General features: G+C 46.5%; 3 protein-coding genes across 3 annotated transcripts in view; 1 reads left to right on the top strand and 2 right to left on the bottom strand.

The window, feature by feature from the left end:
• LOC141122052 (uncharacterized) overlaps positions 1–16,048 on the bottom strand; it is an 85,893-nt gene extending 69,845 nt beyond the window's left edge. Inside the window, exons 1-2 of the mRNA XM_073611847.1 lie at positions 15,845–16,048; positions 4,698–5,096 (exon numbers count right to left, since the gene is read on the bottom strand). Coding sequence (XP_073467948.1) covers positions 4,698–5,096; positions 15,845–16,048 — 603 coding nt within the window. The remainder of the gene's footprint in view (positions 1–4,697; positions 5,097–15,844) is intronic.
• Positions 1–25,212, top strand: part of LOC141122060 (uncharacterized) — a 396,180-nt gene that overhangs the window by 167,175 nt on the left and 203,793 nt on the right. The window lies entirely within an intron of this gene.
• Positions 14,024–25,212, bottom strand: part of LOC141122051 (uncharacterized) — a 48,847-nt gene continuing 37,658 nt past the window's right edge. The window contains 8 exon segments of the mRNA XM_073611846.1: positions 14,024–15,108; positions 16,890–17,028; positions 17,152–17,373; positions 18,550–18,647; positions 18,764–18,887; positions 18,976–19,110; positions 19,311–19,439; positions 21,183–21,380. Coding sequence (XP_073467947.1) covers positions 14,030–15,108; positions 16,890–17,028; positions 17,152–17,373; positions 18,550–18,647; positions 18,764–18,887; positions 18,976–19,110; positions 19,311–19,439; positions 21,183–21,380 — 2,124 coding nt within the window. The 3' untranslated portion in view covers positions 14,024–14,029.

Genomic DNA, 25,212 nt, shown 5'->3' with positions numbered 1-25,212 from the left:
TAAGATTTTGGCTGCACAGTGAACAAACGTATTTGAATGAGCGCAAGAGACGCTTGCACATGCGCAGTGCTTACATTGATCTCACGCAGTTCTAAACGTACTTGCAGGCACAGCAGGCTTGTTCTGAAAAAGTTACTTTCTCATTCTATTTTGGGGATATTTGTTACTTGGGGAGTTATTACTAAACTTCCTCACATCACCCCATAATATTGGCACTTCCAGCTTCTTTTCAATTTGAATTGAAGATGCCGTGCGGAATGTCCATAGTGAATCGCCTCCTCCTGTGCGCCTAGATTACTTTCGTAAATGGGGATTAGCGATGTGTTACCGGCGCAAACGTTTCGTAAATATCGAAATGTACGTTGTTCCTCGCCGTGCGCCTCAACTCATGGCGCAAACGTTTCGTAAATCAGCCCCAATGTCTGTTCACTGTTATTTGAGACCTAGGAGTCCCTTATCCATGGCCGCCATCAGGGGGGTACAGCCGTCACAACTGTAAGGGGCCCCAGGAGAAGGCAGGACGGGTGAAGGGGAGCCGTGTTGTGCATTACAGAAACGTTTTCACAGCTTCTGCTCTTCTCGTCTCATTGAGATTAGACATCGAGCTCTTTACTGCCACCTCTGGCTACTATGTGATCTGCACAATGCTTCTCAGCAACATGTCAGCTTTGTGAAAACAGACTGGGACTAGGTAGGAAGATCTTCTTTACAAGTAGGGGCTGTGAGGGAAAGGGGAGGGGGGGCTGTTTGTGTACAGGGAGGGGCCAGAGCCTTGTATGTTAACAGATTTGTGTATGTGAGGGGCTGGCATATATACAGGGTTGTGTGGGGGGCTGGCATATATACAGGGTTGTGTGGGGGGCTGGCATATATACAGGGTTGTGTGGAGGGCTGGCATACATACAGGTGGGAGTGACATATATACAGGTGTGTGTAGGGGTGCTGACATATATACAAGCATGTGGAGGGGGGCGCTGACATATATACAGGTGTGGGGGGGCTGACATATATACAGGTGTGGGGGCTGGTATATATACAGGGTTGTGTGGGGGGCTGGCATATATATACAGGGTTGTGTGGGGGGCTGGCATATATACAGGTGGGGGTGACATATATATATAGGTGTGTTGGGGCGCTGACATATATACAAGTGTAAGGGGGGCTGACATAAACAGGTGTGTGGGGGGGCTGACATAAAAACAGGTGTGTGTGGGGGCGCTGACATATATACAGGTGTGAGGGGGCTGACATATATACCGGTGTGAGGGGGCTGACATATATACAGGATTGAGGGGGGTTGACATATATACAGGTGTGTGGGGGGGCTGACATATATACAGGTGTGTGGGGGGCTGACATATATACAGGTGTGTGGGGGGGCTGACATATATACAGGATTGAGGGGGGCTGACATATATACAGGTGTGTGGGGGGGCTGACATATATACAGGTGTGTGGGGGGCTGACATATATACAGGTGTGTGGGGGGGCTGACATATATACAAGTGTGAGGGGGGCTGATATATATACAGGTGTGTGGGGGGGCTGACATATATACAGGATTGAGGGGGGCTGACATATATACAGGTGTGTGGGGGGACTGACATATATACAGGATTGAGGGGGGCTGAGTGCGTACAGGTGAGGTGGCCGGTGTTTGGATTCAGTGGGATGGCCCGTGGGCAAGCCTTGGGGAATGTTGGTGATCAGGCTGGGGGGGGGGGGGGGCAGGCCTAAAGCTGTGTAAGGGGCCCAAAAATTTCTGATTTCTTAACATAACATTGGGCCTCCTTGGCTAATGCCTTAACTGATTAACTGACAAGAATTCATAATTTATAACTTAGTAGAATATATGGTGAGGCCTTAAAACCTTCCTATGAAAATCTCTTCTCTAAGGACAGTAAACTTAGTTTAATCTCTTAAAAAAATGTTTTGAACAAGATGGCTACTACTCATGTCCAGAGAATCACATTTAAAAATAATATATTTAGACCATTAAAAATTAATTCTTTTTAACCTCAATAGGTCTGACAATATACAGACACTTGTATACAGACACATATATATATATATATACCAGCATCTGGCTTTACGGGAAAATAAGTAGAGCTTCATTATCTGGTCATTGAAGTCCACCCCTCCCATATAAAGATGATATTCGTGGACACAACTACATCACATACCGTGCAAATTTGAACCATAGTTTCTGCATTAATGGAATTAACCACTTGCCGCCCACCCCGCTGTCAAATGACGACGGGGCGGCTCTCGTTCTGGGTGGACGTCATATGATGGCGCCAAGAATGGTCGCTCTCGTGCGCCCACGGGGCGATCGCAGCTGCGCCGTGTTACTTTTTTTTTAGGAAAAGATAAAAGATCCAGAAGTGATTAAATACCACCAAAATAAAACTCTATTTGTGTGAAGAAAATGATAAAAAAATTCACATGGTCACAGTGTAGCATGACCGCGCAATTGTCATTCAAAGTGTGACAGCAATGAAATCTGAGAAATGGCCTGGGCAGAACGGGGGAAAAGTGCCCGGTATTGAGGTGGTTAATTGTCCTTCCACTTCACTGCGAACAATTCATTAGTTCTCAAGCAGGCTTTCTCCTCCTTTCTAAGTTGGATGTTTTACAAGTCATTGGGGGAAGCCCCGGTATTTAGGTCACACGGTGCCACGAGCCAATTCCAAGATTGTGTCTAAAAAGTGGCACGTGGGCTGCACAGACTCCCTAGACCCGGAAGTCCAGGGATGGTTTCCCTGAGATTGTGGTTAATTTACTAATGTAAAGCGGTGTTTGTGTTGGATTTTATATATTATATAATGGCCCTATCACAGAGCTTCTACATTTGGACCCCAGATCTGGCACGCTTGCTGGGGAGATGCTGTTTGATTGGAATGTGGCCAGTGAAATGTATGATGGCCTCATCTACATAGATGGTTTGTTGGGGCGTATACACATCTGAAAATTTCTGGGGGAGGTGGTGTATGAGGGGCGGAATTTTGTAAAGCTGATCATATTCAGGGTCACCTCGAGGACGACAAAGTGTGTGATCACTAAAATACATAAAATGCATTATAGTCTCTTATCTATGCTTGGCCATTGCAGCAGAGAACACGGGCATATGATGAATCGGGTCTCTGGACCAATATGATTGCAGCTCATTCTTTTTAGTAACGCCCATGTTGGGTTTTAGGCCCAAAAAGTTTAACATTTATAAACCTCCAATGTGAACTGTCTGTACTGTTGTGTGTATAAATTCCTTCAGCTCACAATCGATCGATACAGATCTTCCGTAAAAAACACAAAAAAAAAAAATCTAGGGGAGTTGTTAAATTTGCGGTTTCCACCTGAATTCCAGGTTGGGCAGTGAATGGGGGAAGTACGAGCGCTGCACAATCTGTGGGCTGCTAATCAGGACTTGCAAGCACATCTGGAAGAACACTATGGGCTCCATGGGTCTGTGGTTGAATTCTTGGTGTCTGCAGGATAATACTAGTGCTAGCCACCTCTCCAGCTTGGACTCCATTTGTGGGACCCGCCAGGTCAACACAAAATACTTCTGTCCTGGTATACAAAAGACTAGGATGTACTAGGCCTTTGGTACCTGCCAGTTCACCAAAAGGTAGTGCGGCACTAGTACTGGCATCCTGCTACATATAAGACAAATCAAGTGTTCCTAGTACTTCATCTACCCGGGGTCGGGTACGCCTGACCTTAGCAGGGACCTCTCCTCCATCCTCTGAGCTCCCTGTTGGGGTGCCGCTGCTCTCTACAGGTTCGTATTCAGAGCCTGATTCTGTCAGTGAACACTCCTCCATCGCTCTCAGCTGTCATACTCAGAATCCTGTAGGCTTCTTCACTAGTGTACCTTTTTTGGGAAATTGTGGCCACTAAATTCACAGGTACCTAGTGCCAGTCATGGGAAAAAAAGCTCCTGGCTGTCAACGACTGCTTGAACAACGGTGATGTAACAAGTGACCCTAATACAGCGATTGGTGAAAAATACTGTACACTGACGCTGTACTAATGGCACTAGTTGGGTGACAGGGGTGATAAAAGGGTGAATGAGGGCAATCAATGGGGTAAATGTGCCAACCTAAGGTGTGTGGGTGTAAAGTGTGGTGATTCTACTCACAGTGTGATGTTCTCTTCTCTTCCTGAACCGAAAAGGACTCGGGAAGAGAAGAAATCACAAGATAGCTCCCCGTGTTTACAAAATAAAACACAGGAGTGATTTGTCATTGGCTGCAGGTGATCAGCAGGGTACGGGGCAAAATCATTGGCTGGAACCTGCTGACAAACTTGTCCTACTGCCAATGACAGTGGAGGTTGCTGGGTGTGTGCGTGCATGGGTGCGGACCTGGAAGAAAGCCATGACATAAAAGTACATTACCAGACCTGTATGAGCCGCTCATCCATTGTATTTTTACAACACTTCATCCATGTCTTTGGTGATCTCTGATCTCCTTATGAACTGTTTCTTACATGATGAAGATCAGCCATAGAGTATATCTGAGGTGTATATCAGGGTGTGCTTCTTCCTCACATGAGAGCTGTGATATCCAGCAATATTCATATAGAAGACATTTCCCGCACTCAAGGCACTAATACACCTCGAGGGTTGTGTGGGATCCCTGATGTACAGGAAGACAGGACTTCAGTGAGGAACAATTCCCTCACTCAGGACAGGAATACGGCTTCTCCCCCATGTGAGTTCTCTGATGTGTGGAAAGACTGGACTTCTGTGAAAAACATTTCCCGCACTCAGGACAGGAATACGGCTTCTCCCCCGTGTGAGATCTCTGATGTGTGTCAAGACTGGACTTCACTGAAAAACATTTCCCACACTCAGGACAGGAATACGGCTTCTGCCCCGTGTGAGATCTCTGATGTTTGTAAAGATTGGAATTCTGTGAAAAACATTTCCCACATTCAGGACAGGAATACGGCTTCTGTCCCGTGTGAGATATCTGATGTCTGTAAAGATGGGACTTCTGGGAAAAACATTTCCCGCACTCTCCTGTATAAGAGCTATTGTTATGGAAATGATTAAGAGCTCCAATCAAGCCCAAGGTTATCTGCTGCTGTCTCTAATTTGAAAGTGTGGATATGCATGCATATAAAAGTAAACACTCTGAGACACGCTCAGCTCCGTTACTTCTTACACTTCTAATTTATTCAAGGCGGTGCTAATGTTTTATACACACAAATACGTCATTGCTATGTTAGTCTAATAGGTACCTCTCATTGGTTAAGATAGAAAAGAAGATGGAGAATCTTCATAACGAGGTCTGGCTGTTTTTGGATTTATCTTCAGTTCCGCGTTCTTCTGATGTGTGGGATGCAGGGGGTACCCGCCATCTTGAGAAAATATAGGAACAGAGCAAACCTGTATACTTATATAATGAGTAAGGAGAAAAATATGTATGCACATAAGAAAATAGACATTTTCAGATTACTATTATTATTATCTACATCACATTCCTTCACAATCCCCCCTAAAATGACTATTTTCTCTTTTCTGTCCCTAATACTAAAGGTCCCACTTTGGCCTGGCCCTTCTCCTCAGCAACTCTTTTTGGCTGTATATAGAATTGGGCAGCAACTGTTCACTTCCCTCCTCGTTACAGCTGGAGAGGTGCAGTCAGGCGCTATCTATCTCTATAACCCTATAGGATTGTGAGGTTATGGACAGGGAGTGACTGGAGAGGAGTGAAGGGTTTGCCATCTTCCATCATAAGGGGGTCCTCTTCTTCTTGGTGGAGAAATGTAGGTGTGCTATTGTCTACAGCCTTGTTCATTAACTTTTTTACAAAAGGTAGAATACAGCCTACAATCAGGGCTAAAAGAACCAGGATTATTAATACCGTTACCCGTATGTGGGCGAGCACCTTCTGCCACCCACTCATCCAGCTAAAGTATTGATCCCATGGGTCTGTGAAACCTGAGTTCTTCTTCAACTCTAGTGACAGATCTTCTAATTTCTTTATAACTAAAGTAACCTTACCATTTGGGCCAGTATTATCAGGAATGTATGTACAACAGGTTCCCGTTTTTTCCTATGATTTTACAAAACACCTCCTTTCCCAGTTAGCACCATGTCTAAGGCCATCAGGTCCTGGAATGTCATGTAGGAAGTGGGGGCTAACTGGTCAGCAATTCCCTGGAGGGCATCTTTAGTGTAATTTACAAATCTCTGTTGGTTATAATATGTGTAGTGTCAGGTCACCTAGAGGCTGGGTGACAGATGCACACCGTTGGGATCAGGAGTGCACCGCAAGGTAGTGGACCCTACGGCTGACTGCTGCGGCTTAAACCCTGGGAGGTTCAGGAAGCAGGTCTACTGGATCACTGACACAGATCCCACTGGGAGCTAGAGCAAAGATTCCCCAGGGCGCGGAGTCTAAGAGCCAGCAGGTGTTCACCAGAGCCTTTAATGGTAAGGATGGACTGCTCTGCAGTCTGGCTCCAGGTCGCGGCCCCCAGGGTCTCACAGCTCACGCTAGACTACAGGAGAAGAGGAAGGAGGCAGCAGGCTGGAACAACAAGGAAAGTAAGGTACAAGCCAAGGTCGGTAACAGGAATCAGATGTAGGAAACACAGCAAGTACACACAAAGGCTAACACACAGTGGTTGATCAGCACTGCTGGCTTGCAGTGCACAGGTTAATATAGGGTTCCCTGATAGGGCCTGGGGTGGGGCCATGCTTAGAGGAGAGGTTACAAAAGCAGTCAGGTGAGGGTCAGCTGGTCTCTAGAGATGAACACATGGAGACAGGTATGCTGATCGACAAACTCTATTGCATAACCATGACATGTAGTTAATCCAATCTACATTCTTGCTGACAGTTGTTATGGGGATCAAAGACTCAAAACCAGCTTTTACCTGGTCCCTGGCTTTAAATTCATCAGGGACCCCCCTTGTAACCCTTATGACATGTATGTATACATGAGGATCAAAGCTTCCGGAGAGAGCTGCTCGCTTCCTCCTCTGACTGTGTGCTGGGTCAGTGTATGTATCAGGGGTATCTTTGGTTAGGATATGGGGCTTTCTATTTTCATCTTTTTTTTTTTCTAATGCACTCTGTGGTCGCCCAGTCTGGCCCTGTGTTCCAACCCACTGGCCCCCACAGAAACCACAACTCTGTCCCTAGTAACTGTCTGTGTGGCATACATATATGTCCTTACCGTCAGGGATATCACTGTACCAATGGCATCACCATGAAGGGTCAAACGGACAAGGTACTATGTCACAGTAATCTAAGGTAAAGGTGGTCACATGTGTACCTGAAGAGTTACACCAAAACGTAATTATGTTATCATTTTTGTGATGGCCACCTCCTGGGCCCCTCCCCCCTAGATCAAACAGAAAAAGGATATGCAGCACCCGAAAACACGCTCTCCTGCAGTGATAAGCGTGCATTCAGGTGTTCTTCCTGGCCAACTTGACTGAGGTAGCTGTGGTCAGCAAAACTTGGAATGGACCATCATAACTTGGCTCAAGGATCTCCAGACAGTAGTTGGTGTGTTCCTGTATCTAATTCAGGATCTGGAATGGAAAAAAAAACACCTGGACATGCATTCAGGTTAATTCTCGTGATAATGTGGTTACATAATTAGTCAACACATCAGACTGCAACTGTAACTGTTGTGGAAAGTAACAACCAAGTCTGGGAGCTGAACCAAACAAAATTTTATAAGGGAATAGGGCATGTTTCCCCCGGGGGTGTGTCTGACACTGAACGGGGCTATGGGCTAACTGTCTGGCCAACTCATGTTAGTCTCTTGGGCCATCTTTAACATCCTGTTTTTAGTGTCCCATTCATCCTTTCTACCTTCCCGCTACTTTGAGGGTGGTATGGGATGTGTAGTGCCAACTGAACCCCCAGTGCTGCCCAAATCTCTTTTGTAAGGGTTGCTGTTAAGGCTTGGCCCTGATCTCTCAATATCACCTCTGGGACCCCAAATCTACATACTATCTCACTCAGTAGTTTCTTAGCTGTGGTCCTGGCAATCATGACCACTTCCACTAGGGCGTATTCGAATCTGCCACTTCTTGGCACTTGAGAATGATCAATTTGCATCCTCTGGAATGGGGTATAGGGCTTTTGCCAGGTGCTTCTTCTGTGCTTCTTCTGTGCATCCTGGGTTACATTTGGTGCAGATAATGCATGATCTGCAGAAGTTGTCGGTCAGTGGAGTAACTCTTGGTGCAACACTTGTTGATAAGAGAGTTCATAAAAGTCTTTGTCAAGTGGGCAGCTCCATGTGCCCATTGCACCACGGCTGGGTACATACTCCTGGTTAGACAAGGCTTCTTGTTGCACTCGAATAGTCCATTTCTGAGAGTTGCTCCTCTCCATTTCCAGCTTTCCTTCTTATCCGGACTTGTTGTTTCCTGTAGTTCTTTTAGATAAACTCTGTCCACTGGGAAAGTCTGTAAGGTAAGCACGGGGTGGTCTTCTTCTACCACCCTGCTGTCCACTTCCCGTGGACCACCAGCTGTCTGTTTGGCAGCTGAATTGGCTAGATGATTGCCTCGAGCTTCCTTTGAGTTCATTTTGTCGTGTGCTTTTACTCATAATAGTCACTTGGGTTGTGAGAAGCAAGGCATCAATCAAGTTTTCACAGGTGTTCCTGCAGCCATCAGGAATCCTCTGTCCTAGATAACACCATTATCATGGGCAATGCTGAAAGCATATCTTGAGTCCATATGAATGTTGGCTCTTTTTCCCTCTGCCCATTTACATGCTGTAGTAAGTGCTTACAGCTCTGCCTCCTGTGTAGACATCACCGGTGGTAAGGCTTCAGCTTGAAGAACAGTGTTTTCAATGGTGACCGCGTGTCCTGTGTGGTCATGGGGTGACAAGTCAAGACTCTACTCCTCCTCCTCCTTTCCCCCCTCGAGAAGTGGAAGAAGGGTGGTAGGGTTCAGAGTTTGACAACTTAATAGAGTAATGCTGTCCAGTAGGAGGGAACACAGGAGTCTCAAGTGTCTGGTAGTGGACAAGTGTTTCGGCTGGATCTTGGTTGAATATGGCAACAACGTCATGGGGAGCAAGCAGAACGAGGCAGTGTCCGAGGACCAAGTTCAAAGTTTTGTCAAGCAAGGCTTGTGTAGCAAATCCAGCTCGCAGACACAATAGGCCTCCTCTTGCTACCACATCCAGCCGACAGGAATAATATCCTATGGGGCGTAGGCTGATGCCGTGTGATTGGGTGAGTACACCTGCAGCATGTCCCAGACGTTCGGATACTAAGAACTTGAGCGTTTTGTCGTAGTCTGGGAGCCCTAGCGCCTGAGATGGCACACTTGAGGGCCTCAAACTTAGATATTTCTTCAAGAGACATCTGGAAGGGTCCGATTGCAGAGCATCAGTAGGAAGGCTTCTGGAATCCATGCTCTGCACTAGGAAATTAGTCCAAAGAAAATGACAGGTGTTGAGCACCACTGCAATTTGGGCTTTGAGGCTCTGCAGCCCTGGTTGGCAAGATAGCACAACAGGCTTTCTGAGGTGACTTCAACAGGGGGTAAGTCAGCTGCACAAAGGAGAAGGTCATCAACATGTTGGAAGAGAATCACTTCCGGGTGTTCCTCTTGTCATGTGTCAAGGATGATAGCCATAGCTTTTGCAAACTGGCTTGGAAAGTTCTGTGCCCCTTGTGGCACAACTGTTTTTAGGTATGTTGCCGTTTCTTTCCGTGGATGAATGCAAAAAGGTACCAGCAGGAGGGGTGAGGGTGGACACTGAAGAAAATGTTTGTAAGGTCCACCTCTGTGAGGTATTTTGTAGTCAAAGGCATCCACAGTAGGTACCTGGTTCTCTCTTTAGGATTCTCTTCTTGGGGTTATTGTGGTTTCCGGGGCAATGAAGCACCCTCTTTTAGCTTGACTGAAACTGGTGGCACCTTTTAAGTGACCGTTGTCTTCTGGTCCTGTGGACCATAGGCACACAGGGATTCTGTCAAGTACTTCCTGTAGTATTGAACTTGAAGTTTTTGCTTCATTAAGTGTCATCAGGAGAGGCAGAGAACACAAAGCAGATTAGTCTTCTAAAGATAGGGGAGTATGTAACTTCATCCCCCCTTCAGGCGTGTCCTGATTGAGGCCTGTAGTCTGGACAACACATCAGCTCCTAGTAGATTCAAGGGACATGTAGTGGCCACCACAAATCTGGCAAGCAAATCAGGAAATGGACTGGAGCGGGGCACCCCATCCATTCCTACGCAGGAAACATCAATAGTGGAAAGGAAAGAATTATTAGGCAGGTTCACCGCCCTCAACACACTTTTGGCTGCACCCCTGTCAATGAGGAAAGTGGTAGGTTTTTTCGTCTGGGACATCTTGGAGCTCTGCATTCTTTTCTGAAGTGACCCCGTTTCCCACAGTTGTAACAGGTGATCCTTTCCCTGGTATTGGGCAGTGGTGGTGGACTAGTGTAGGCAGGATCTTCGTCATGGGTTACCATGAGGGGCGTTGGTTTTTTACCTTTTTGATTTTCTATACCTCTGGTCACCAACAATAAATCAGACATTTTCATTGAATGGTATTCAGGGCGGGCCACCATCAGGCCTTTTCTGATATCCTCTCTGAGCCCTGAAACAAAAGCAGTTGATAACATGTGTGTGTGTGCCTTTATGAGTCTAGCATGATACTTCTTCACAGACTCCCCTTTATCTTGGGTAATATCTTGGATTGTGGTGGTCTGATCCATCAACTTCTCCTTTGCCCAGTCGTGGAGTTGTGCACAGAACTCCACGCCTGAGGTGTAGGAAGTGGCACTTGTCAGGCTGGCATCATTGAAGGCCATCTGCATGACTGGCCAAAAGACATATCCTGCTTTGATTTGGCATAGGCTGATCAAGTCTCTCCAGGCAGCTGAGTAAGTTTCTTGTATCTGCACTATCCTGTGGTAGAAGGGAATTGGCTGTTTCTCTGGGTCAGGCAGACTTGTCACTAAGGCCGCTGCTTGTGATAGAGTAAAAGCGACATACATCACTGGTGCCCCTTCTGGTAACCGAGACTGTTGTTGGGGCGGGGGCTGGCAAGAGGTACTGTTCCTTACGGTTGCCAGCATGTGTTTGAGATCCTCTCGGAACTGAGAGTCTGGAGCCGGATTGGGGGTTAAATCAGTGGGTGGCCTTGCTGCCTGCTGTTGGGCTTCCCACTCAGATGCTTCTTCATCATTAACATATCCGGCCTGGGAATGTGATGCTTCCGTATTGGGGAAGACAGGTGTGTGGTATGAACCATCTTGGTTTAAAACAGGGAGGGCTGGGTACAAGCTGTTTAAGCTTACTGGGTGTACCAAGATGGCCGCCGGCAGGAAGTGCACTGGACTGGGTAGAAAGTGAAGGCTTGGGTGCACTAAGATGGCCTGCCGGGCTGAGTTGTCACAGTGGGTTGTGCTTGGGTGGTGAGAAAGGAGTGGTTGTTAGACGGAGGGCAGTGCTGTCCCTCCCCTCCTTTGTTTCAAGTTCCAACATATCATCAGCTCTGTGATACACATACATAATACAATCGCCATCTGTCTTAACTTCCTTTATCCAATTTTCTTTATCACACAGGATTTTTCTCCCTGTTTCTTCAGCAACATAACTTTCGCCACTTCTTTCAACTTTGTTAACTATTTCAACATCTTCTTCTCTCCTTCTTTACAATATCACTTTCTTTACAATCTCACTTTCTTTACAATATCACTTTCTGTTTCTCGGCTAACGGCTTGAGAGGAGAATACATACAACCAAGGGGTTAATATTTTTCTCAGCGTTCTTTATCAAAAATTCCTTCGGTGGGGGCACATACTGCGCTCCTAACTTCTACTGTTTGCTATAACCCTGTAATGTACGGTTAATCTCAGAACAAGAACAAACACGTCAGGGGTAGTGAGGAGCAACGGCCCGCGACCCCTCTCTTGTATAGCAAACAGTAAACCACAAATACACTCACGACAGGACATTACACCTGCCACTCTTCGAACTGCAAAATTTCAGCAGGCTAAGATAACCACAAGGGCAGACCACCCTGCAAAAATGAACCCGTTTATAGACTTTTTTTTTTCCAGCTCTACACCAAGAGGCCGACAACTCTTCTTGGGGTGAGACATCTGTAACACTTTCAGACTGCATAGCCAGCAGCTGAGATAACCCTCAAAGGTTCGTCAAACCCAGAGTAACCCGTCTATAAACGCTTGCTACAAGGGAAACCATCTCATACCAGAGGCCGAAAGCTCATCTGGAGATGAGACCACACATTCACACATGTAGCACTTTTAGACTGCTGAGTTACGTAGCCCAAAGAATGGCAGACAGTGAACAAATACAGTCAGCAGAAACCCATTGACAGGTTCGTTAAAACAACCTCAGGCGAGGAAATACCTGCCTCTAAAACAGTCTCAGCATACCGACAGAATCCAGCCGTCAACCGAAAGATAAGAGAGTCGTACAGTGGTAAGAATATAAATCAAACTCACCGGTACTGTTAGGGCTGCGCAAACCCCACTCTCATCAATCAGTTAACGCCCAAATGCTTATCGCGGTACGGCTTCGACTGTAGCCTGAGGTCCCGGGTTTCAGCACCATCTGTTATGAAAATGATTAAGAGCTCCAATCGAGCCCAAGGTTATCTGCTGCTGTCTCTAATTTGAAAGTGTGGATATGCATGCATATAAAAGTAAACTCTCTGAGACACGCTCAGCTCCGTTACTTCTTACACTTCTAATTTATTCAAGGCGGTGCTAATGTTTTATACACACAAATACGTCATTGCTATGTTAGTCTAATAGGTACATCTCATTGGTTAAGATAGAAAAGAAGATGGAGAATCTTCATAACGAGGTCTGGCTGTCTTTGGTTTTATCTTCAGTTCCGCGTTCTTCTGATGTGTGGGATGCAGGGGGTACCCGCCATCTTGAGAAAATATAGGAACAGAGCAAACCTGTATACTTATATAATGAGTAAGGAGAAAAATATGTATGCACATAAGAAAATAGACATTTTCAGATTACTATTATTATTATCTACATCACATTCCTTCACACTATAATGCACATTGAGATGGTATTTAGAATGGAAACACTTCCCGCACTCAGTACAGGAAAACCTCTTCTCTGTTGGAAGGACGGCACCGTCCCTCACAGTTTGAGGTTCCTCAGGATAAGTGGAATACGATGGTCCATCTACACTGTGTGGTGCCAGATGGACATTTGAGGTAGTCGGGTTTTCTCCTGGACTATACTGTGTGATGTCCTCATCTTCTACTTTACAGTCTGGAGACAAAGTGAGAAAATCCTCTGAGGTTTTCCTCATCTCCCGTCCATCTACTAAAATAGAAATAAAAAGATTATTACTAGACATGAGCAGATTGGTTCCTGCTGTACTCCAATTGAATTATCAGATATAAAATGTCCAGCTGGTAGAGAATGGGTGTAACAAAAGAGAATACATATTATGTGTATGTGTAAAGTGTGGTGATTATACTCGCAGTGTGGTGTTCTCTTCTCTTCCTGAACCAAAAAGGACTCGGGAAGAGAAGAAATCACAAGATAGCTCCCCGTGTTTACAAAATAAAACACAGGAGTGATTTGTCATTGGCTGCAGGTGATCAGCAGGGTACGGGGCAAAATCATTGGCTGGGACCTGCTGACAAACTTGCCCTACAGCCAATGACAGTGGAGGTTTCTGGGTGTGCGCGTGCATGGGTGCGGACCTGGAAGAAAGCCATGACATAAAAGTACATTACCAGACCTGTATGAGCCGCCCATCCATTGTATTTTTACAACACTTCATCCATGTCTTTGGTGATCTCTGATCTCCTTATCAACTGTTTCTTACATGATGAAGATCAACCATGGAGTATATCTGAGGTGTATATCAGGGTGTGCTTCTTCCCCACATGAGAGCTGTGATGTCCAGCAACATTCATATAGAAGACATTTCCCACACTCAAGGCACTAATACACCTCAAGGGTTGTGTGGGATCCCTGATGTACAGGAAGACAGGACTTCAGTGAGGAACAATTCCCTCACTCGGGACAGGAATACGGCTTCTCCCCCATGTGAGTTCTCTGATGTGTGGAAAGATTGGACTTCTGTGAAAAACATTTCCCGCACTCAGGACAGGAATACGGCTTCTCCCCCATGTGAGTTCTCTGATGTGTGGAAAGATTGGACTTCTGTGAAAAACATTTCCCGCACTCAGGACAGGAATACGGCTTCTCCCCCGTGTGAGATCTCTGATGTGTGTCAAGACTGGACTTCACTGAAAAAGATTTCCCACACTCAGGACAGGAATACGGCTTCTCCCCTGTGTGAGATCTCTGATGTTTGTAAAGATTGGAATTCTGTGAAAAACATTTCCCACACTCAAGACAGGAATACGGCTTCTCCCCTGTGTGAGATCTCTGATGTGTGTCAAGACTGGACTTCACTGAAAAACATTTCCCACACTCAGGACAGGAATACGGCTTCTGCCCCGTGTGAGATCTCTGATGTTTGTAAAGATTGGAATTCTGTGAAAAACGTTTCCCACACTCAGGACAGGAATACGGCTTCTGTCTCGTGTGAGATCTCTGATGTGTGTCAAAACTGGACTTCACTGAAAAACATTTCCCACACTCAGGACAGGAATACGGCTTCTGCCCCGTGTGAGATCTCTGATGTTTGTAAAGATTGGAATTCTGCGAAAAACATTTCCCGCACTCAGGACAGGAATACGGCTTCTGTCCCGTGTGAAATATCTGATGTCTGTAAAGATGGGACTTCTGGGAAAAACATTTCCCGCACTCAGGACAGGAATACGGCTTCTCTCCTGTATGAGATCTATGATGCACATTGAGATGGTATTTAGAAGGGAAACACTTCCCGCACTCAGTACAGGAAAGCCTCTTCTCTGTTGGAAGGACGGCACCATCCCTCACAGTCTGAGGTTCCTCAGGATAAGAGGAATACGATGGTCCATCTACACTGTGTGGTGCCGGATGGACATTTGAGGTAGTCGGGTTTTCTCCTGGACTATACTGTGTGATGTCCTCATCTTCTACTTTATAGTCTGGAGACAAAGTGAGACAATCCTCTGAGGTTTTCCTCATCTCCTGTCCATCTACTAAAATAGGGATAAAAAGATTATTACTAGACATGAGCAGATTGGAGCACAGCAGGAACCAATCAAATCATCAGATATAAAACTTCCAGCTGGTAGGAAATGGGTGTAACAAAAGAGAATACATATTATGTGTATATATAGCAGTGGGTAGAGGGGAGAGAGCAGAAGTCAGGACTATGTAATGTACAACATATTGTATAAGATACAACAGATAGGACTATATAGTATCAGAATGATGTAATGTACAACAGAGTATATAGTGCAGGGGTCAGGAGTATATAATGTACAACATAGAGTATATGTGCAGGGGTCAGGAGTATGTAATGTACAACATAGAGAAGGGGTGCTCAACCTCTTGAGGAGCGAGGGCCACTTTAGCGACTTGGTAACAGGTCGCGGGCCACGATAAGTGTAGCGGGCGGATGGCAGGTCTGTGTCCACTCTGCATATGTAGAGCAGACACAGATGCAGCCCGCTCTACCCTAAGGGCCCTCCAATCCACCCAGACAGAAGGGGACAGATCCCCTTCTATTTTTTTATGCAGATCGGATTGCAGATAAGCGGGTGTAAGTAGACACAAGTCAGTTTACATCTGCTGCTCTATAGAGGTGAATGGAGGGTCCGATTGGGTCCACCTGAAAAACAGACAGGCAGACCAGATCGGGCCGATCGTGTGAAAGGGGCCTAAGGCTGCTTTCACACTGATGCACAGCAGTTTACCTGCATCTCAACTGACCTCGATGTTCACTTCTTCCTCAGGATTCCTGCAGCTGGTTGCTGCTGTCCACCGGGTGGTTATAACTGGTGGCTGCTGTTGGCTGTCCACCAGGGCTGATACTGCTGGCAGATACCGCTGGCTGGTACTACTGGCGGGTACTGGTGGCTGGGACTGGTGACTGGCACTGCTGGCTGCTGTCTGAGATTGCAGGTTCCCGTACATTAGTGTGACAGAATCATGCAGCTGCAGTAGAGAGCAGAGCCGATGCTTCCTGTCACAGGCAGAGAACATTTGGTATCACTCCGCCTGTGAAGGAGCCGGCACTATACAGGAAGCATCGGCTCTGCTTCCTCTAGCAGAGGCTCCGTTCTTCACGCTGATGGTCAGAGATGGCGGGTCTGGAACCTGCGATCTGTGCTTGCCAACCCGCCATCTCAGAGCAAGACGCGGTGGGCCACATGTGAGTATATAGCGCAGGGATCAGGAGTATATAATGTACAACAGAGTATATAGTGCAGGGGCCAGGGGTATGTAATGCACAACATAGAGTATATAGTGCAGGGGTCAGGAGTACGTAATGTACAATATAAATTATATAGTATAAGGGTCAGGACTCATAATATTGGTATTCAGTAATCAGTGGAAGATTAAATGTTTACATGAGACAAGTTGCAGAGGTCCCACACCGCTGCCTCCCATCTCCTGAGACTGCACTCAGTGACTTGGGTCTGAGACTATACAGACATATCCCTCCACCCGACACAGCCAGCAAATAACAGAGCAAGTAATCCTGGGAGAATTGTTCTGTCAGAGATCATGCTATACCTGGGCAAGAGGTAGAAGACCCAAAGCACATGCCCAAGGTGCCTAGGTAGAGCAACATTTATGGTGAAAATCAACCTTTTGCTGCCAGCTGAACCCCAGAATTTCCATAAATCCAGTCTAGATACATAAATTGTGTCTGCAGCACAGAGAAGGAAGATTATCACCCAGTCCTTGCCCTACTCTGGACCAATCAGTGAGCAGTATGGGTGGAGGAATGTATTTAGTGTTAATGACCCACCTGTGCTGATCTCTGTAGGAGTGTCCTCTATAAATGTCCCCGTTATTCCATCCTCCTCCATAGACTGCTGATCATCCCTCACATACCTCTCTTCTTCTTCTGATTTAACCTCAAATTCTATATCGATTGGATCTCCACTCTAAATCAAGAAAATGAAAGTGAATATCATCCGTAAACAATAGGATTTATTATTGTGACATCACATAAAAAATCCACACATCATCTCTAGGAGTCCATGTTCTAGATGATCCATCCCACCAACCTTGTAACAGTGAGGGATGGTGTGATCTTCCTGTGTGGAATCCCGGGAATACAGAGGACGGGGACATCTCTCTGGTGGGTTCCTGTAGCTTGATGACTCCACCATGGTGTCCTGGTACAGATCTTTGTGTTCTTTTAGAAACTCCTCCATCACCCCATCCTCATCATCCTCCTCTTTTATCTCTTCTTTTACTTCAATTTTAGAATCTCTCAGGTTTCCACTCTGAATATATAATAAAAATGACATCAATTGTAACAATATAAACAACAAATATTCTGCGCAGATAAAATTAAATGAAACAAAATAAAATTCAATGAAGGAATACTAGCTGACACTCAAGGGTAATTCAAAACTCCTCAATCAAACAGTAAATAAAATATAGTGCAGCGCAATCATATTAAACAGTCCATAAAATCATCTGCTTGATGAAATCCAGTCTTGTAAGTGAAAGAAGCCTCCTAAAGTGCAATCTTTGATACAAACAGTAAAGAGGTGATTTCAGCCCATCCACTACAGATAGTGCAGCCTCTCACCTCATAGACTCGACCTGTAAAGGTCACACAGCATTTGACCCACACCTGGGGTACCGATCGTAAGCGATCCAGCCGATGATCACAGTGCACATATGGACAAGAAAAAATGGGACAATCTAGTGCGGGTGACGCCAGACGTAGCTCCTCCCCCTGCACGCCATACATCCTATGGGTGGGACTTCAGCGTGGGGTCGGAGACACGTCGGCAGCCCGCTGCTATTCATATTGCCATGGAGACCTAACAAACCAATAGACTCACACACACAGCGACGCAGCCGCAATGTAAAAACACGCCAGTATACTAGCATGAAAGGACCCCACGCTGAAGAAGTCCAGCCCATAGGACGTAATGCGTATGGGGGGTGAAGAGCTACGTCTGGCGTCACCCGCGGCCATCTTTCTGGTTGGAAACCAGATGATATACATGCCTGTTTGCTAGCTCTCGGCCGGAGTGCTGTGTTTGTGAGCAATTTTGCTTCTTTTTACCACTATTCAAAAAAATATCTATACAGAGAGCACTAGATTGTCCCATTTTTTCTTGTCCATATGTGCACTGTGAGCATCGGCTGGATCGCTTACGATCGGTACACCAGGTGTGGATCAAATGCTGTGTGACCTTTACAGGTCGAGTCTATGAGGTGAGAGGCTGCACTATCTGTAGTGGATGGGCTGAAATCACCTCTTTACTGTTTGTGTCCAAGATTGCACTTTAGGAGGCTTCTTTCACTTACAAGACTGGATTTCATCAAGCAGATGATTTTATGGACTGTTTAATATGATTGTGCTGCACTATATTTTATCAATTGTAAAAATGCAGATAATGTACAGATCCTAATGATACTATCAGTGATTGTTCCTCATCTACCTGATGATGGTGGGGGATGGTGTGATCTTCCTGTGTGGAATCTCGGGAATACAGAGGACGGGGACATCTCTCTGGTGGGTTCCCATTACTGGATCCATCTGTAGGAAACACACACACTGACTGAATACATTGTTTCTATGTGTTTATCAGATGATGGGGGATCCAGGTGGAGCCTCCGTACTGCTCTCTCCTTTACAATAAAGTCTCCTCTTACCCGGTGATGTGAGGGGCGGCTGATTGTCCATCATGACGTCCTTGTAGAGATCCTTGTGTCCTTCTAAATACTCCCACTCCTCCATGGAGAAATAGACAGTGACATCCTGACACCTTATAGGAACCTGACACACACAATGATACAGTCACCATCCAGACACATCCCTTGTCTGTTACTGGATAATGTCCCAGAATTCCCAGAATCCTCCTCACCTCTCCTGTCAGCAGCTCCATCATCTTCTTGGTGACTTCTAGAATCTTCTCCATGTTGTGTCTCTCAGGTTTTAGGGAATCACATGGAGGCACTGTGATGGTCATATGATCACCTGACTTCACAAGAGGAAATCTCTGTATTGAGGAACCAATAGAAATATCATGTTAGAATCCCAGAATCCTCCTCACCTCTCCGGTCAGGTCTGTGTTTTATTAATAGAGATAAGAGTGATGTCATGTGACCTCCCAGAATCCTCCTCACCTCTCCGGTCAGGTCTGTGTTTTATTAATAGAGATAAGAGTGATGTCATGTGACCTCCCAGAATCCTCCTCACCTCTCCAGTCAGCAGGTAGATGATCTCCAGGGTGAGGTTTAGTATCTTCTCAGTCATGTGACTCCGGTCCTCCTCCATCCTCATTGGTGCCGTCATTTGATCTATACAGGTCTCCTTGTAGACGGATAACTTTGGGAAATGAAAGTAAGAATTATTTGGATGGTGTTGGTCACACAATAATAGGATGTGGATGTGAGGGGGTAATAGGAGGGTTTCTATACATGTAAGAACTTCTCCCCCCCATGGGAACACATTTAGTTTGGATTGTTTGCTACATTTTTGAGGTGTGGGACCCTCTTGTCCTGCTGGATCAGATATTCCCCTTTCTCTGTTGGGTTTGTTTAGTTTCTGAACTGGATTTGATTAGTTTTAGATCTGCAGACAAGGAATGATAAATACGATCCTTCCTTTGACTTGTTTGCTCTGAGGCAGTGATGTGAGGACAATGTCAGGTCATCATGATGTCCAGGAAGGGGAACTTGCTGACTTTTGGTCGGAGTTGTCGGCTAATCAGGAGAATTGCCAGAACTCCGGCTGCAAGGCTCCAATCTCCGGCAGCCTGCTGACTGATCGGAGTGATGTCACTGTCACTCTCTGCAGTAAGAGAAGGGATCGGATTGGATAGCAGGAGGATGCTGCTGGTGGAGTACAGAACTGTGGGGGAGGAGTCAGTTTTGTTCTCTCCAATAACAACCCATCTGCCATCTATGCTGATTATGAAGATTATAACATGTAAGTGTACTATTTGTTTTTATGGAATAAATGACTTCATCATTCTAATGAGGATCTCGCGCTGTCATTTCTTTGTTGTTTAATCTCCTTGGATCTTCCCGGATCTTTATCTGACAAGCTGCAGGACCCTTGTATGTTGGAATGAACATTTGTCCCCATCATGCTGTTACCATAGACTGCTGTCTGTTGGGCTGGACCTTGTAGTGCACATTACTGGTGTGTGATTTTTATTTCAGTGCTGGTAGGAGGACAGCAGGGGGGAGGGGTTTGTTCTCTTGGTCTATTTTGTATCCTGTAACATATTTCTAGAACGGTGAAATGGTGAGGTGAAGGCTTCCTTCACTTGCTGGCAGAAGGTCTTTAAAAGAGAAGTATGATTTTTTTTTTCTTTCAGATTCATACTTACCTAGGTGGATGCAGCATCGTTCCCCCGGCACCTCTTCACTGAGAACCGATCGATCTAACATCTGCGATGGCTCGGTTCTCACAGCTCTGCCCCCCGCACTCACTGGAGATGTGGAGGGGCGGGGAGCGCCCGTCTCAGTCTCTCAGTGGCTCGCTGAGAGGCTGAGATGGCCATCAGTCCAGACACCTGGAAGATCCAGACTTCATTGTGGTGATGATGCGGTGCCTGGACTGATTCCAGTGATGTCACCTGAGAGAGGACTTCATCCCGCTCTCTGCTGAAAACAGGTCACAAGAGTGCAAAACGAATTGTACTCCTGTAACCCATAGGAGAAGCCCAGCCAAGTGATCTCAAGCTGGACTTCTCCTTTAAGGAGGTGAGAAAAGTATGTGCAGGTGGGGTGAGAGGACCATCAGAGACCAACAGCCTGTGTAGTGTAATAATTGTCCTTTGTAGGCCATGTATGGTCAGGATGGTCATTGTCTTGTCTATTTATTGTCAGTGATGTTTGTTTAGAGGAACATATTACTAGAATTTATCTCAAAATGAAGAGAATTTTCCGGCCCCATAAGTGGGGAAATGTTCTGACCCTGAAGGGGTTAATCTAGGTTTCCACACTATATATGTGTGTATCATCATCTGCTGGAGATAAAAGACATCACAGTGACTATGGAGGAAGAGGACGGACATGACGGGGGGTTACTGGGTGTAAATAGAAAATAAGATCTTATTACCTCCTCTACTGTCACTTCCAGCAATGTCTCCTCGCTACTTCCTCCCGACTCACTTCTCACCCGGAACTTCCTGTGTGTACCTGACATCACTTCCTGTCTATTTTCCATAGAGACTTTCTGTCTGGGTAGAAGTAAGATCACCATCTTGTGGAGTTCAGAGGAACTGCAGCCCCAATAAACCATTCCTGTATAACGGAGCTAAGTTAAAAACTCCCGAAATTGAACTTTTTGATGAAGAAAATGCAAAAATATATCAAAAAGCATAGATATATATCTATATCAGTCCACTCATAATGAATATGTTAAACATAAATTGCAAGGATGTAATTTTTACATAGGAATAGTGGTGGAGATTTCTCCAGGTAAGAACACTTCCTCGTATATGTTTATATAAATAAAATAATTAAATGTTAAAAAAGCTGTAAAACAATAAAAAAAATATAGACTATTCACTTCATCCATAAAGGCATTGTGATTCAAGATCTAGTTCACATAGAAGGAGGCAGTGGCAGCTGGTGCTCAAAATTTTTTTTTTTTGGGGGGGGGGGGGGGGGCGCAAGCAAACTGAAAAATTCTGAAAAAAAATCAATCGCAGCCACTGTATCATCAAAACGCAGCCACTGTGTTATCAATCACAGTGAAAGTGTCATCAAAACGCATCCACTGTGTCATCAAAACACATCCACTGTGTCATCAAAATGCATCCACTGTGTCCACTGATCCCAGACACCATGATTGTCTCCTTAATAGCAGCCAGCACACAAGGGGGGAAGGGGGGCAGGTTATCAAAGAAGGATACTCACAGTGATTTGGGGGGCTGGGAGAGGATGCTTTATGTGCTAGGGGCCACTTTGGGAGCAGAGAGGATTTGTGCTGGGGGGGTCTAATTTTATATTCAACCCCCCTTCTAGCACAAATCCTCTCTGCTCCCAAAGTGGCCCCTAGCACATACAGCATCCTCTCCCAGCCCCCCAAATCACTGTATCTTTCTTTGATAACTTGCCCCCTTCCCCTGCAAGTGTCATATTCAGACCCCACCTCAGATCAGGACGTCCTGTTGATGCTGTGTCCATTCCCCTCCCCCTCTGACTCTGTATAGGAAGGCACTCGAAGGTGAGACAGGAGAGGGGGGGAATGGGGAAGAGAGGGACATAAATCAGACCGGAACCCATCCCTCATGCTGCTCTCTTACCTTCCTCCTGCAGCTCCGCTCGGCCGAAGAACGGAGCTGCCAACATCCCCTTCTGGCTTTCGCCTGTTTCACGAAAGCAGGAAGTGACCTCAAGATTTGAAAAGCAATGCTCCCGCCCATAGAATCACACTGATTCTACGGGCGGAAGCTAATCTGCATTTTCGATTGTGCCACAAGGCAGGTTAAAAGCCCGCAAATGAAGCGCCACCTCTGCAATCTCGTGATTGCATTGACGTGGCGCTTCCCATAGTTCACTGTGTCCGGCGCCACAGTGCACTTTGTTAAAGGACTTTTTTTCTGTTCTTAAAGGGGTCATTTTAAAAATTTGTCTTGTTTTTTTTTTTTTTTTTACTACAGGAGGGAGGGCGGCGCCCGGGCGCCCCCTATGGATGGGCCGCCACTGGAAGGAGGACTCATCGACATACGTCCCAACTTTTTGAGATGGGAATGCGGGACACCTATTAGCTAAGGTATGTAGGCATCGGACACACCCCCTGCCACACCCCCTTAAAGGAGAATCATACCAAAGAAAATGATTGGTTAAACTCACAAGTGCTTTTTTACCACTACTTTTCCTTTACGCTGGCTCTTAAAATGTATAAATGCAGCAATTTAGAAATTGGATGAAAGGTTTAGCACTGGGAAACAATTTTTGAAAGATAAAAAGTGCATTTTATATACAACTATAAAGATCAGACCAAAATGAGGGACAAATGAGGAGGAAGGAGGGACAGAGGGACATTGTTCCAAATCAGGGACAGTCCCTGAAAATCAGGAACAGTTGGGAGCTATGCATTGATGATTTCATACATTTGTTTGGAAGGATAGAACAATCCTCAGAAGGGATCATGTAGGATGACAGGAAAGGCTCCTGACTGGTGAGATCCAACAGACATCCCAACTCTCCCACATTTCAGCTGTGGCTCCCTGACACCCGCAAGTGCCACGCAATATCCTGGCTGCAGGGCCAATTCTGGGCGGGTGCACCTAGGGCTGGCGCTACCCCTAGGCAAAACTAGGCAGTCACCTAGGGCACAGCCATAATCGCTGGCTTACCTACTTTCCATTGGGAGGAGAGAGGGCACCTGATGCTTGTGAGTGGCTGTGCCTCATCCTCTACCCCTCCCCTACCCGGTGGCTATGTGACCAGTGGCATAGCATGGGGAGAGGCAGGCAGGGCTCCGCCCTGGGGCTGTGTGCAGAATGTAAAGGGGCGCTGTTGTACTGTCCCCAGTGTGATGGCCATTTATCAGGGCAAATAGGCACAGCGCTAGTGGCGCTATGGCAGCAATCCACATAGCCCTTGGGGTGCAGGTGGGCATCCATCGCCACACATGGCAATAAACAGCGATCCGGGGGCAGATAGGTGGGGACGACCTGAGAGAGCCCAAGACTCAGAAGAAGAGCTCCTCCGGCACCGCCTCTTCCTCCTAGACCCCGCCTCCCAAAGAGGCGAGAAGCAGCTGGGCAGGTGCAGCGTACCGTACCCCATGCTTCCAGAGCAGCATGAATTACTCCAACTTCCTCCTCTCTCTAACGTCACATGACACCTGTGGACAGTGCGGCGGCACCTCTAACACGGCACCCTACACTGATCTGCTCTTACCAGCTGTGTCTCTCAATAGAGCGCACCGAAGTTGCCTCCCCCTCCTCTCTGTTTACATCTACACAGGAGGAGTGAGTCAGAGGGACACACCGCTGTGCATGCGCCGCGCTGTCCGAGGTCTGTACACTGTATTGTAATGTAGATGCACAAGTGCAGGGGGGGCAATATGGGAGAAGGGTCTACTAGCACAGGTACTGAGGGGGGTCTACACTGAGGGAGGGTCTTCACTGGAGGGTCTGCTCTCAGAGGGGGTCTGCACTGAGGGTGTCTGCACTGAGAGGGGGTCCTGCACTGAGAGGTGAGTCTGCACTGAGGGGGGTCTGTACTTAGTGGGGGAGTCTGTACTTAGTGGGGGAGTCTATACTGAGAGAGGGGGTCTGTACTTAGTGGGTGAGTCTATACTGAGGAAGGGGGATTCTGTCATTAGTGGGGGAGTCTTAACTGAGGAAGGGGGTTCTGTCATTAGTGGGGGAGTCTATACTGAGGAAGGGGGGCCTGTACTTAGTGGGGGAGTCTATACTGAGGAAGGGGGACTTTAGTTAGTGGAGGGGGGTCTATACTGAGAGGGGGGTCTGTACTATGGGGGGACTATAGTTGGTGGGAGGGTGACACCAATTTTTTCTGCACTGGGTGACACCACCCCTAGTGACACAACTGATTTAGGGGTCTATTCATAAAACATTTGCATAGCAATTCATCCATGGAAAGTGCATGTACATTCCTTCTGTGTGAATGGGATGGGGAGAACAAAAGCTGTCAGACTTTTTGCCGAGCTGTTTGAATGGTTTCCATTGATTTAAAATGGAAAATACCATATTTACTATTAGATGGGGCTAATTTCTTTGATACTTAATGCCATTTAAAGGCCAAATACAGAGGTGGAACGTCAATGAGGATGTGACGCTCCTGAATTGAGGGAGGGGCCTGACCACACCGCCAGCTGGGAGCATGGAAGCCAGCTTGAGACCAAGAAGGAGACACGCAGCATGAGAGGCTGCAGTAGCCTAGGAAAGAGGACCCTCGGACCCAGCAGCAGCCCTGATCCCACTGCCCCTCTATGCTCCAGCCTGGATGTAAGCGTCGGACACCGCTGAGGGCACGGACGGAACACAGCAAACAGCAAGCGGCAGATAGAAGCTCCCTCCAGTAACCCCCACCTCCCTGTGATTGATGTGTGGTCAGCCGGGAGTGAGAGGACCGAGCCAGAAGATAATAAGGTGAGAGGGTGAAGA

This window comes from Aquarana catesbeiana, unplaced genomic scaffold (genome assembly GCF_042186555.1).
Source record: "Aquarana catesbeiana isolate 2022-GZ unplaced genomic scaffold, ASM4218655v1 unanchor237, whole genome shotgun sequence".
Taxonomy (NCBI): Eukaryota; Metazoa; Chordata; class Amphibia; order Anura; family Ranidae; genus Aquarana; species Aquarana catesbeiana.
Note: the sequence above shows the minus strand (reverse complement) of the source record. Positions and strands in the feature narration are given on the sequence as shown.